The sequence below is a fragment of the Nannospalax galili genome, unplaced genomic scaffold, assembly GCF_000622305.1.
Source record: "Nannospalax galili isolate Female #2095 unplaced genomic scaffold, S.galili_v1.0 scaffold182, whole genome shotgun sequence".
Taxonomy (NCBI): domain Eukaryota; kingdom Metazoa; phylum Chordata; class Mammalia; order Rodentia; family Spalacidae; genus Nannospalax; species Nannospalax galili.
Genome location: NW_008348662.1, coordinates 1761858 through 1776597, shown reverse-complemented (window position 1 = coordinate 1776597; position 14740 = coordinate 1761858). Strand labels below are relative to the sequence as shown.

Here is a 14740-nt window from a genome sequence, read left to right as displayed (position 1 = left end):
CAGACATGCAAAAAAAAAAAAAAATCTCAAACAGGAGTATTCCCGTATAACACTCAGAGATTGTCACAAGAGGAAATATGCTCATAATTTCTATTTACACATTGCTGTAATTACTGTGGGCCCGAGGAAGGCACTCAGTCTTCTTTCAGTGTTGCATACCTAGTTCCTCTTTCTCCTATCAGGCAGAGGAGTCAAATTCTGGTTAATGCTTGTCCTTTCGCTCTGGAAGAATGTGATTATCAGGCGTGGGACCCAGCCTGCCTGGTGAACCTGGCTTTCATATGATCCGTGTTCTTGTTGCCAGTTGTCCATTAATCAGATGTCTGCACTCAGATGTACAGGACTTTGGTTTGGCCCTTTAATTGTTTGTGGTTGTTCTCTTTCCTTTCTCCTGGTGCAGTGTCTATGAACCAGATAGGAATGCATTACGGAGGAAAGAACGAGAAAGAAGAAATCAGGAAACGCAACAGGATGGTGGCACTTTTAATTCCAGTTACTCTCTCTTCAGTGAACCCTATAAGGTAGATGATTTTCAGTAGTTCACCTCTTGATGCTACTGCTTATGCCCTGTGTTGTAAGGTTTTGCTTTGTCTTGTTGTTTTTGAGTCAGGGTCTCCCAGTACCCTCAGCTGGCCCCTAATTCATTATGTACAGCTGGACATATGAGCTTACAGAGTTCTGCCTGTCTCTGCCTCCTGAGTGCTGGGACTAAAGGCATCCACACCCATGCCTGGCTGATAGAAGTCTTGACCAGAGGAGCTGACCAAGGAAACACCAGTTAGCTTTCTGTGGGTTCAGCCCAGGAAGACAGCTCTGCTACCACATCATTCCCCTACCTCCACCACCCCCAGATCTTGGTGTCTAGTGTACATGTCTCTCTGGGCTACTTTACTACAAAAATGACAATGAGATATACTTGCTGTAATTTTTATCAATTAATACATTATTTCTTTGTGATTTCTAAGTCAGTGCTATTTGTTATGTGCTCTAAGTTATTAAGGAACACCTTTCAAAAGACATTGGATTATATATGTGACATGAATGGATAATGTAAGGATCAGGGTACCTGTTAGGGCTAATGAAAAAGAAATTGTGGGTGGAAAGAATGGTTCAGTGGGTTGTAGTGCCAGCTGCCAATCCTGACAACCTGAGTTCCTTCTGATCTATATGGTAGAAGAAGAGAGCCTACTCTTGACAGTTGTCCTCTGACCTTCACATGGTACACATATGCAATCACACAGACACAGACACACACAAAACAAATGCTTTTTAAAAATTAAATTGTAGGGGCTGGAAAGATGGCTCAGTGGATAAGAACACTGACTGTTCTTACAGAACACCCAGGTTCGAATCTCAGCACCCACATGGCAGCTAACAACTGTCAGTAACCCCAGTTCCAGGGGATCTGACAGTCTCTTCTGTCCTCTGTAGGGATTGCACAACATGGTGCACTTACCTACATGCAGGCAATACACACAATACACATAAAATAAAATTTAAAAATAATAAATAAAATATTTAAAAAAAATTAAATTGTAAAATTATTCCTCATTCTTATAAAGGCCAAATATGTAACTTCTCTAAAATGTCTTCCCAGGTTTCACAAATACATCAGGCTGCAAGCAGCTTGGGGTAATTTAGGCTGGTAGATTTTTGCATATTTAGCCTCATGTTCCTTTTAAGCTTCACCCTAAATCTTCTAGCCTATCACTCGGTGTTTCTGACAAGAATAATTACCTATTTAGAATTTCGAAGCAGGCCTATTCTGAGTCAAATATGAATTTTTAAGAAAAGCTTTCAGTGGTTTCGCACACAAAAAAGAACTAATCCTAGAAAGACTTAATCTAGACCATTTTGTGAAGTTATAATAGTAAACTGATTTTCAGTTTACATATATATGAAATAATTATGTGTGTGCATATATATATGCTTTAGTATAATACTAAGATTATTTTATTTCCAGGTATATACACATATACACACCACCACCACCACAATACCAGGACAACTCCCTCTTTGTTATATACCCTAAAGTCATCTGTTAAAAGTTTCCAGCTCTAGAGTGAAGCAGAGGACTGATAAGGGTCTTCAGTGATGATAAGGATTTTTATTTGGTCCCTCAGTTCTCATTCTGAATGTAGCAGTTGGACTCTGTGACCCAGCAGGCACCTGTCTATTATTTCCTGTCTATTGTCTCTAATAGTAGAATGGATATGTTTTTCTTTCTCCAGACTAACAAGGGGGATGAACTCTCCAACCGGATCCAGAATACTTTAGGCAATTATGATGAAATGAAAGACTTTTTAACCGATAGATCCAATCAGAGTCATCTTGTTGGCGTCCCCAAACCAGGGGTTCCTCAGACTCCTGTGAACAAGATCGATGAACATTTTGTTGCAGATTCAAGAGCCCAGACCCAGCCCTCATCTGTCTGCAGCACTGCATCTTCCACATCTGCAGCTGTCCCTGTGCAGCAGAGTAAGAGAGGCACCATGGGCTGGCAGAAGGCTGGGCACCCACCCTCTGACAGCCAACAGAGAGCAGGTAAGCAGAACCCTAAGGTAGTCGCTTTGCATAAAAGCAACCTACTCAGCATGTGCGGAGTCCCTCATCCTCATGGCACTCTCTTCTTCCAACTCAGCACAACAGGGCTCTCTCAGGACGGTGCTGGGAGATGGTGTTAGCAGACAGCAGACAAGGGCCAAGCAAGTGTGCAATGTGGAGGCAGGGCTCCAGACCCAGGAGAGGCCACCAGCCATAGCAGCCAAACACAACAGCAGTGGACACTGTGTTCAGAACTTCCCTCCATCCTTGGCTTCAAAACCCAGTCTGGTCCAGCAGAAACCAACTGCATATGTGCGGCCAATGGATGGCCAAGATCAGGCTCCTGATGAGTCTCCCAAGCTTAAGTCATCCACAGAAACTGGTGTACACTGCACACCCTACAGAGGAGTCCCAGCCAACAAGCCAGAGTCAGCCAGAGCCAAGGCCAAGCTTGCCAAGTTCAGCATCCCCAAGCAAGGAGAGGTGAGTCTGTTCTCAGTTCTCCTTGTTATAAAACCAAGTAATTGCTTGACTTGAAAATGCATAATTTCCATGTCTTTTTTTTTTTTCCCCAGTGATGTGGTTGTCTTTATGTGGTAGGATTTGTAGCAATCCCTAAAGGGAGAAACATATAAGTTACATTTAAAATTTTTTTCATTACATTCAAGATTAATTTAAGTACCAAAAATGTATGTGTATATGTATATATTTATTTGTGTGTGTGTGCAAATGTGTAGGAATTATTTAGGAAAGGAATGCCTCCTTCTGTTTAGTTCTTCTGAGTTTTGTGAACAAGGTGGTGTTGACTAAGATAGTATATAACAGCAATAAAAACACTTCAAGGCTGTAATTTATCCTTAAAGAGGTAAAATTTTTATATAAAATAGTTCAGAACTCTTTTAACATTTTTATCAATTTTGAAAAGCTTCATGACAAATTTCATAAAAAATATAAGAATTTATAAAGTATTTGTTTAATTGATTCATATTGAATATGGGTGGTATCCCAATATATTAGATACCACACCAATGTTATAATATTTGAGAGTCATATTCATTCGTATTAAACAGAATTCTTACTTGGGCCCTTCCTGTGATATAAAGATGTCAGCCAATATGGGCATATTAACAGAATAATGAGGTGTTTAGGTTCATATTTTTCTGACTTGAATTTTAACTTTGTTCTAACACGTATTCATTGCATTACAAAATGCGTGGCATGGATATTTTGAATGTGAGAATTCTAAACAAGCACATCTCATGATGACAGGCAGTAGAAAGGGCAGTGACTACTTGAACAGTAAATCTGGATGGAAAATAAAATTTTGTTTTAAAGAAGTACATCTCATAGCACCTTCCAAATTGATTAGCATTGTCAAGAGCACATGAAAAAGAACATGGACTGCATATATTTGTTTTTGTAGTTTCACTGTGATATGGCAAGGAACTGAAATAGTCTTTCTATAACACTGTTCTTGGGAACAGCTAAGTTTTCTTTTTCTTTTGACATATTCTTCTTTAAAGATGGAGTAATGTGACCAGAATATTCTTTACATCTTACTTCAATTGAATAACCAGATGAAACAAATGATTTGACATTTCCTGTTCTGTTTTTGATACGACTGTACATAAGCATTTCTGTGCTGTCATCTCAGAACTCTCCAAGGACCATTTGGGAGATAACCTTGTTACCCTTAGAGATGTTTACCAAGATTTTAATTAAGAAATGTGCTGACATGTGTACTAGTAATTTCTTTTGATTACGCATTTATGATGGATTCTAAAAAGTGCTCATCAGGAATTGATGGATGCAAAATGTAATTTCAGGCATTTTTTAAAAAACCAATTTAAAAAAATGTAAGGTCCTTCTGGAAGAGCAGCATATAGTCTTAACCACTGAGCCATCTTTTTTCTTTTATTGAACTTTTAAGATTTCATACATTTCTCACTCAAATCCAGACCCCTGCCTCCTCCATTTATGCCTCTCCCTACCCTCCCACCCTACCCTTCCACTGAACCCTCTATGCACTCTGCCATACATGCTGAGTCCTATTCATTCAGGTGTTTATCCTTCAGTATAAATGCAACCACTGGAGTCTAGTCAGCCCATCCAGTGGTCATTTGTAAGTCATACTCTCCCTCACCCATCAGCCGTCTCAAATCTAGTGCTGGCCCACTACCTATTTTTTACCTTCCCTTTGGGCCCGTTTCATTGAGCTGACATGGGTCCCACACTCGACACCACTGCTGCCACAGGCTCACATGAGCAAGCCTTCAGTAGCCTGGAAGCCTCCACCTCCCTGTAATCATGAACCATCCCTGGCTCTTACAGTCTTTCCACCTCCTCTTTTGCAATGGTCCCTGAGTCGTGGGTGGGTGAGGTTCCGTATAGAAGTCCCATCCTACACTCTACAGTCTCTTTTTCTCCAAAACTTGGCCAGATGTGGCCTTCACTCTGATGTACAAGGGAGCCTCACTGATGAGAGTTCAGGGGTGCATTAGCCCTCTCTCTACCCCATATTCCACTATGTTCCATGGGCCTTAGTTGTAGAGATTCGACTGCAGATGTGTCACCTAGGACTGAGCATCTCGCAGACATATGTTCTCTGTGCCTAATCAGATGTGCAACTCTGCAGTAGCCTCCATCTGATGCAAAAAGAAGCTTCTTTGATGAGTGCTGTATGGCATGTTTGTCGCTCTAAGGGAGGTCTCTTCTATCTGGCACTGCATTCCCTGCCAAGCAGCTCCCAGTTATACAAATGCATTAATGCTCAGACATTCTATGTCCACTTCTCATAGGGTGTCTAGGGTATCACTTTTCCCTCTATGTTTCCTAGCCCCCCAAAATTCACTCATCCTGAGCCATTTTTCCAGCCTGCATTTGTTTTTTTAAAGATTTATATTTTTAAATTATGTGGGGTATGTGTGTGTGCGCGCATGTGCACATGAGTACAGGTGCCCATAGAGGCCATTCCTGACTCAAAAAGTCTACAATTGTAACATAGAAGTTGAAGAATTTTATCAACCAGATTTTTATTTTGAAGGAATATATATTTTTATTTTTGGAAGGAATAAAAACAGTCTACTATGGCAATTTAAAAAAAACATTCATGTTATTTATCAAAAAAAAAATCATTTGGTGTAGTGTAGGTACATTCTTCCTAAGAAGATCAGATTGGTGGCTAGGTGCAGTGTAATATGGGATAGTAAAAATCTAAGATATGATTGCTGCTTTCAGGATATCTATAGGAATCAAATAAATTGGTCTCTAACACTTAGCTTTTAATTTGTAATTTATCTCACAGTCCAAACCAAATTTAAAATTGGCCTTCTAGCCTTAAGAAAATTCTCTTGCCTTTGTTATCCTTATAGTAGAAAAATATTTTTTAAAAAGGAGAATTTGTGAATCTTTCCTGCTTTTACATCTTATAAACTCTGTGTTCTTTCCTTTACAGCATCTGAACTCTTCTGCCATAGCAAGTTACTTGTTATAATTCTTTACTCGTCAATAATGGGTAATTAGTGGAGAAAAATCTAGTGCAATTTGATATGGAAGTTAAAGGCCCCAAGAGAATTACTTAGCTGATACACCTGCCTCTCTGCTGGTTTATCCCAGTTCTGTTCTAGGTTTAATGAAAAACATATTTTCGTTGTAATCGCTGAGTCTCTTATTCTTGATGCCGCCCCTCATTAAGTGAGCCTCCCCTGGAGTGCTACTGAAAGATATCTGCTGTTAGGTGAGAGACAGGGGGCTTACCAAATGGCTGAAGCATGCATTGTAGAACATCCTAGGACAGGGCATGGCAGATTGGATTTTCAATTGAAGTGAGTAATTTTTGTTATACATACACACACTGTTCTAGTTTGCTTTCAGTTGCTGTGACAAAACATTCTGACCAATACCAACTTGAGGAAGAAAGGGTTTATTTGGCTTACATCTCCTGGGTCACAGTTTAAGAACTCAGGGCAGGAAGCTGGAGGCAGGAACTGAAGCACAGGCCATGGAGGATTGCTGTTACTGGCTTGCTCCTCTGGCCCATGCTCAGCCTGCTTTCTTGTACAATAAAGAACAACCTGCCTAGGGGTGGCACCGCCCACAATGGGCTGGGCCCTTACACATCACTCAAAAATCAAGAAAATACCCCACAGGCATGGCCACAGGCCAGTCCAATGGAGGCAATTCCCCAGTTGAGGCTTCTACCCAAGTGTGTCAAGTTGACAATTAAAGCTGTCCAACATGCCTGCGCACCGCCCCCCCACCCCTTTTGACATATTATTCCAGATCTATACTTTGAGGAGTTTAACCTAGGGGTTGGGGGAACAGATATATTTTTTGTGGGATTTGCAGTTTTTTAACATGTAACTGTTAATACATCACTAGAACTCGTCCTGGGTCAGTGGGGACACTGACACTTTAGTATGGCTAGCTTTAAGTTCTATCCCTGACAAATGCAGTAATGAGAACTGATTATCAAAATAATACTTTTTCACTTGGAAATTCATATTAGACTTAAATTGGTAGAATTAGAAAAGCGTATTTATGCACTGGGCAGCAGGGGCAGGCAGAGCTGGGAGAGAGCCAAGGAAAAGTAGACTGTGCATAACTCTTGGTAGGATATGAAGAAATGAGAAAGCAGATCCTCTGTGTGAAGGTGTCCTGCAATATGAAGCATGGGTCTCTAGGCTGTGCGGTTGGTGTTTGGAAGTTTGTCACTTTCAGCAGTTCTGTTCCAAAACCTGCGCATCCTAGTGTCCACCTGCTATTGATAAATAAGCAGTGATTTGAATATGCTATTGCAGAGGGCCCTGATAACTGGAAACACATTTAGAAGGCAAGGGGCAAAGTAAACCCTTTGCCCATAACTTTGTGGATCAGGTAAGAGATCTTTTTAAAGTTGAGTACCAGTGAATAAACTATATGTTAGGAGCTTTAGTAGTACCTGATAATTGATCCATAAGAATGGAGTAACTATTTTTGATTGATCAAGTTTTCTTTGTTAAAATAAATAATTAGGTAGTTAAGATATATTTACTAAACATAGTGTTTGTATGGCTGGCAGTTTGTTTTCTGAATCACCATTTATATCACAAATAAGAGTTGGAAAAAGAAGCAAGATGATTCTATAAAATAGCTTCCCAGAAAAGCAATTAAGTGATTTTTTTATCAAGTTCACAAAAGATAAATGATGTAGGCTTCCTATTTCCTGTCACTCTTGGTTACCTTTGTATGAAAATGGATTTCTTCCAAATTAAAGTCGGCACCAGCCTGTCGGTCGAAAAAGGCATCTGCAAAGCAGTGTGTACATTACATATTCACGCCAGTTGGCGTTTCTTAATTACATTTGAGATGTATAATGTTTCCAAATCAAAGTATGCTTTCAGATTGCTCCTTGAAGAAACGAGAGGAGTTGTAGAGCCTGAAGACTCAGTTTCCCTATCTGTCACAGTCTCAGCTTTCCCACTATCCTCACCTATATCCTCCGTCCCCCACGGCAGAAAGAGGCAGATCCTGGGTCAGGGCAACTTAGCCAGCCACCCTGAGCCCCACTCTGCACTTCCTTCTGTCCGTACCATGCAGGGCTCTGGTGCCCAAGTGAGAACTTTAGACCCTTGTCCTACTGCAGAGGCTCAGAACAGGATGAAAGTCAAACACTGGTCTCATGCTCCACGAAAGCATTTACTGTCCTTATGTAGGTTATTTGAAGGTTACAGTGGAGGTTAGCACACGGAAATGTTTCTATAGTCTTTAGTTCTTTTATATTCAACCAGTAGATCCTAAAATATAAGGTGCTTAATAACACAATGACTTGGTTTCTATAACCATTATTTAAAACTCTGAAAAAGCATGTTAAAACAGGGCCTCCTTGTATGAACGTGTTCTTTCCATTCCCTTGCCCCCTGTGACTCTTTTAGATTTTTGTTATAAAGCCAAGTTTTCTAGTCGAAAGGTGGGAAACCATTTCTGAGGGTAGAGGCAGAAGGATAGGCCCTGTAGGAGATTGTTACCAAGCCTGCTTTGTTTTTCCTCTTTTCTACCGTCTTGTAAAGTTTCCTCCCCTAGAAAGCATCTGGATGAATTGCAAGGCTGGCTTCTCTTAAATCAAAGCCTTATATGTGTGTTGACTCTGAATCTGGGGGTCAATCAGGAGCATAAGGCCTCTGTGTTTGGTGTCACTGTGTGTCAGCAGGAAAAGCCTCTTGTTTTTTACTTCATCTTCCTTAGTCAGAAATCATGTGCAGACTTTCAGCCACAGTAGGGATGGTATAACCCAGATTAGAGACCTACAAGAACCACGTTCAATTCGTAGGTCTACCACCCATTAGCAGTTCTGTGAGAGCTGGAGAAAATGACAGTGTCTCTTTGACAGAGATTGTGTGCGTGTGTGTGTGTGTGTGTGTGTGTGTGTGTGTGTGAAATAAAGAACATAGTGTGATTAGCAGTGATGCTCAGCAGATGTTAGCTACATTACTGCTACAAAGTGGAAGAAAAAATATAAAAATATAAGTGTGTGTGTGTGTGTGTGTGTGTGTGTGAATTTTAAGAGGGAGGAAGAAGAGTGAATTGTGAAAAAAATTTCCTGTGCTTATCTGTTAGAAATAACTGAAATCTCGATTGAGATTATCTTGGATTAGTATAACAAAGCCCAAATCACATGATTCTTCTTGTTTAAGGTACTCCTTTTCCTGGGGTTCTGTTCTGAAACCTGGGATTATATTTGTTCTTTCTCTGTGTTTTTTTTCCCTTATAAACTACTATCGTATCATTGCACTTTATTCCCAATTAAATTAAATACTAGATTTGGGTTGAAGAAAAATGCTAAAAAGTTCAGGCAGTAAATATTTAGAATGACTCCTTGAAATGGAGCTATTGGAGCCACAACACATTAAATAGCATGTTTAATTGGGCTGAGCAATGGAATCACTTTCTCCACATGATTAACCAGAATTAGCAATACCTTTATAGTAGATGAAAACAGTCTCTTTGGTGCTATTTTCTGGTCCCCTTCCATAGCAGCACACATGACAAATAGCCTGTTGGCAACCCTTGGACCCTCTGCAGTTTGTTGTTGTTGTTGTTGTTGTTGTTCAAGAGTTAGGCTTCAGGACCAGTTTGCCTTCAGAAGCAATGTTGTCTAGGACTTCTGTAGAAATTATCCCAATTCTAAAATGAGACATGTGACTGATAGAGCTGGTGATGACCTTGTAATACGGAATCATGATAAACCGTAGCAGCAGCTATTTTATGATATAAATGAGTTAATGTTCAATCACCATCTGGGACAGTGGTTGGCATGTAGAGAGCACTCAGCGAAAATCTTAGTTGTATCAGTGTGTGATAATTACAAATAATAATTGCAAATATCAGCTTTGTTGGCTTTACATTACCCTCTACAATCCCTAAACCCAGATGATTTGACCGCCCTGAATCTGCAAATTGTAGTGAAATGCACAAAAGTCACTAGAACGGATTTTTCACAAAGGCAGAGATTTTTGTTTTGGTTTACTCCTCTAGTTGTGCCTGGCACATAGTTTGTGTTCAATAGATACTTTCTAAATTAACTAATTAATTTAGAGGTATGAGAAAAAGATGTCACTTTCCTCCAGTTGATGACCTCCGTCTCATGTTGAGGCTTTAGTGTTTCCTGTTAGACCTTGAATGGGAAGAGGAGCCAGATACCTCCAATGTGTATTTATAGCTGCTATTACAAAGAGAAATGGGAACCATGTTTACTGATATATGTAGACATAGCACATATAACATGAATCATAGAGCTGTGTCCTGGCCTCAGAAACAAACACTAAGCCAGCAGTGGCTGTGAAAAGGATATTTTGTCCTGTGCCTTCCTCCCCTCCCTTCTCCTCTCCTCCTCTCTCCTCCACTGTGTTTTCTTTTCCTCTCCCTCCTCCTTTTTCTCCCCTCTCCTTCCTTTGCACCCCTCTCCTCCCCTTTTCCCCTTTCCCCTCTCTCTCCCCTCCTTTTCCATGTGGTCTTCATAAGCAGAGCCCTTGCTGGGGGGGGGGGGTATGCGTGGTGGTGTTCCTATAGCCTTTGTATGGGAGTTAGAGTGAGAGGATATGGGGATGAGGAGGTAGATGAGAAGGGTGCTGGAGGAGTAAGGGAGAGCCCACACTTTCAAACTGTCTGCTGCATGAGCTAAGTTTTAGTGGACTTTAAACATTCCAGAACACATGGTTGTTAGAATAGCCCTTGTGCCTCTGAGATGTCCCCCACCCACTTCCTCTGCATGCCATCCTTCGCTTTATCCATCCTGTTTGTGTGCTGTACATTTCAGTTGTTCATAGGGATGCAGTGCTTCATAGACAAACATGAGCCACATATTTATCCAGAGTCCTGTTTATATGTTGCCTCACAGTTCCATCTTTCACAGACATTGCTGGTTACATAGTGTTTGTGTCATAGCCTTTAGCATTTTTTTGATACACAGTAAAAAGTTGACCCTTGTCTGTGTAACAGAAAGCTAAACAGTAGAAAATAGAAAAATACACACAATCAGCCATTTGTCTGTGTAATCCCTGACAACAAGTATAGATCTGTTCTCCCCATCCCCAATCCTTGAAAACTGCATAGAGGACCAAGGGGGTTCCCTAATCATGGGTATTTGACTCTTGCCTCTGTCATCCATACTGAAGCTTACCTACTATCTGGCTTTAAGCCTCACAGCTAAGGGGGAACTTCCCACCTCTTGGGTTTGCCTTCCATCCTTAGATGGCACTAGCATTCCTGAGCCTTACCTGCTGGCCAACCTTTCAATAACTCATCCTTAGCTTCGTTTGTGCCTGGTGTTTCATCATTGCTCACTCTTTCCCTTTTCCTACTTTTGATTGCTAATTTCTGTTTACTGGTCTTCTTTGGACAGCACCTCAGGGTTGTGCCACCCTTGCTGTGTGGTTTTTGTCAGAGTGTTTTATCCCAGCAATAGAGACATAAACTAGGACACTTTCTCATATATAGGTTAAAGTGCATTTGAGTGAGTTTTCAGAGTAGCCTGCTCTGCTTCATGATAGCCATTACTTAATTATACTTTTATGATTTTGCTGTTAACCCTTTTGTCATATGTGATGTATGTAATGGGGAGAGGGAAAAGCAGAACAGGGTGAAGGGAGTTGCGCAAGCCAGTGGGATTGGAAGGGAGGGGACAGGTTGAAAGATTAAGCAGGGAGGCTGGAGATAGGACTCAGGAATTAAGAGTGTTTTCCTGCCCTTGTAGAGGACAGCCACATCCAGCACTTCACAGCTGCCTGTAACTCCAGCTCCAGGGAATCCGATATAATACCCTCTTGACCTCCTGGGCATCCATATGCATGCTTGCCTGAATACAAACACACACACACACACACACACACACACACACACACACACGCACGAGAGAGAGAGAGAGAGAGAGAGAGAGATACACAGAGAGAGATACACAGAGAGAGATAACCCAGAGAGCAACAGCAAGAGAGATGGATAAATAAATAAATAAATAAATAAATAAATAAATAAATAAATAGATGAAATCTTTTTTAAAAAAATAAGAAAGGTGGTTAGGGTAATCTTCATCGGAACAGTGAGATGTGAGGAAGAAGAAAGTAAGGCAAGGGCGTGAAGGGGTCACTTGGGAAGACAGCAGGAGAAGGAGTGTGCCAGGTAGAGTGGAGTGGATGACTGCTACAAAAGCACACCTGAGGACATGTCTCTTCACCTGGGCTGGCCACAGAGCAGTAGGCTGGAATGGAGCACAGGTGGAAGAAAGCAGTGGAAGAGGGGGCATGTCCAGAAGGGCTGGTAGGCCACCGGGAGGGCTTTGGCTTTACTGTGAATAAAAATGGGGAGTCATTGAAGAGTTTAGCATGGAGGAATGCCATGATCTGACAGGAATTCCAAGGATCAGTCTGTTACGTCTGGAATAATCTATAACGGAGAAGGAGCAGAGGCAGTTCAGTCAGAAGGTTATTGCACCTCTGTATAGGTTGCTCTAGATACTTTTGTGTCTCTGTGACCAAAATACCTTACAGAAACAAATTCAGGGAGGAAAGATTTATTTTGGCTCATGGTTTGAGAGGATTTCAGAGAAGCATCTCTATCCATGGTAGCAGGGGTGAGAGACAGCAATGTTCCCATGGCATAAGACTAGGAAGTAGAGAGTGGGATGTGAAGCAGGGCCAGGCTACAGCGTTTAAAGGCTCACCCCAGTGACCTATTTCCTCTAATCAGCCCCACCTATTAAGAGTCCACAACTTCCCAAAATACAGACATTCACTGGGGAACATAATCATGAGCTCATTTAAACCATGAGCTTGTGGGTGACATTCTGGTCAAACCATAACAACAGGAGGGTGGTAGAGTTTCTTATGCTGGTAATATGAACAGAAGAAGGTTGGGTGTTGGATATGTTTTGAAGGAGAGGAACTACAAATTGCTAACTGCTTGAATGACAACAGGAGGAACTGAGGATAACCTTGAGCAGCTAAGAGGAACAAGATGCTTTCAACTGAGATGAGAAAGGTTGCATGTGAACAGATGAGAATGAAAGACCAAGAATCCACTTGTTTATTGAATTTGAGATGTCTGTTAGATGTGCAAGTGGGTGATAAGTAGACATATGTTTTGGTTCTACAAGTATAGAAACTGGTGACTAAGGGAATGTGTTCTGGCCTAGAGATATAGATTTGGAATGGAATTGTCAGGGTACATTTGGTGTCTAATGCCTAAGACTGGGTGAGGGCATGCTGGGAGATGTGACTGTGGTTAAGGTAGAGAGGGCTGATCCCTGGTACAGGAAGAGGTCAGTGTGAGCAGAAGAAACCAGCCAAGTAGAGAAGGGATCAGTAGGTAGGAAGACAACAGAGTATAGTATTTGGAAACCACAAGAAAAGATGGTAAGACGGGACGGTGGTAACCTGTGGCAACTCTGTTGTTGGCTTTAGTGACAAGGACATCTTCAGTTGCTGTGATGAGAAAGAAGCATTACCTCCGAGCAACTCTTGCCAAGGGAAGCAAAGATTTTGAAAATAATGTCTTTGTTGTAAAAATTTAACATTAAGAACATAAAGGTAAACAAAATGACTTATACAATCTGGAAATAATTGTATATGGCATTTTGGGTCTTTCTGACTTTCTTCTGCACTTACCTGTTTTTTATTGAATTGAGATAAAGATACAGATGGTTGTTAGCGTTATTTAGTTTCCTTAATATTGCAAACACTTTACCATGTCACTGGACAGTCTTTGGCAATATTCAGCATATGGGATTCAAAGCTCACATTTAATTTGGTTGTATACTTTACTGGCTTTCTCTTAAAATTTGCTTAATGTATATCATAATTTATTTGCATAATGTTTTTTAAACTATTAAGCATTTAAACTATTTTTTAGTTTAATCATGATTATAAATTATTCTACAATGAGTGACAAGTGAATTTCTATTTACGTATGACTCATTCCTAAGGAAAAAATTCTTAAACATCTAACTTAATTTTAAAATGAGGAAATGATTTACAATTATAGTCTTGTGAATTTTATATTCATGTCCTTTACACATTTTTCTTTTGAAGTGTTTGTATTTTTTCTTACTGAATTAAAAGAGTTCTCTAAGGATTTAGGAAATTTGCCTTTTCCTAAATAATACTGTATTTCTCGGTTTGTTAATTAATCTTTATTTTTAGTAGAAGAATTAAAATTTGTCTGTTTTCATTTCTTTCTTTGTTGTTAGGCTTAGACCAGGTATTTCCTTAGTTATATTTAAGAGCTAACTCTAACATAAAAAGCCATAAAAGAAGTAGATAAATTATTATCTATCTGGAATTTAGTTTGCTGAAAGGTTTAAAGTTTTATTTATTTCTCAACTTTCAAATCTCAGCATAATTGATTTATTAGTCTATCTTTTATAGCTTCAGAACAGAAACATAAATTCTTACTCTTTATGGAATTAAGTATAGATATTGGTAGGGATCTTTGTGAGACTAGGAAGCTTAAATAAAAATGCTCCATTCTTTCTTGGAGGCCCAATAAAGCCCTACCCCCACCCCATGAATTTTCATTTTCCTGTACTATTATCAGTGTGTCATGGTACTACATCTTATTTATCTCTTTCCTATCTGTCTGATCTCACTAACATATTGTAAGTTCCTTGAGGAGGACAGGCTCCTTGACATTCATCTTTTCTGTGGTTTTCTAGAGTGGTTCCCATTAG

At 40.2% G+C, this 14740-nt stretch overlaps 1 protein-coding gene across 1 annotated transcript in view; it reads left to right on the top strand.

The window, feature by feature from the left end:
* The window catches only part of Aff3 (AF4/FMR2 family member 3), a 544092-nt gene that overhangs the window by 113193 nt on the left and 416159 nt on the right, over window positions 1-14740 (top strand). The window contains exons 3-5 of the mRNA XM_008845867.1: window positions 401-521; window positions 2232-2544; window positions 2642-3027. Of these exons, the coding sequence (XP_008844089.1) occupies window positions 401-521; window positions 2232-2544; window positions 2642-3027 (820 nt within the window). The remainder of the gene's footprint in view (window positions 1-400; window positions 522-2231; window positions 2545-2641; window positions 3028-14740) is intronic.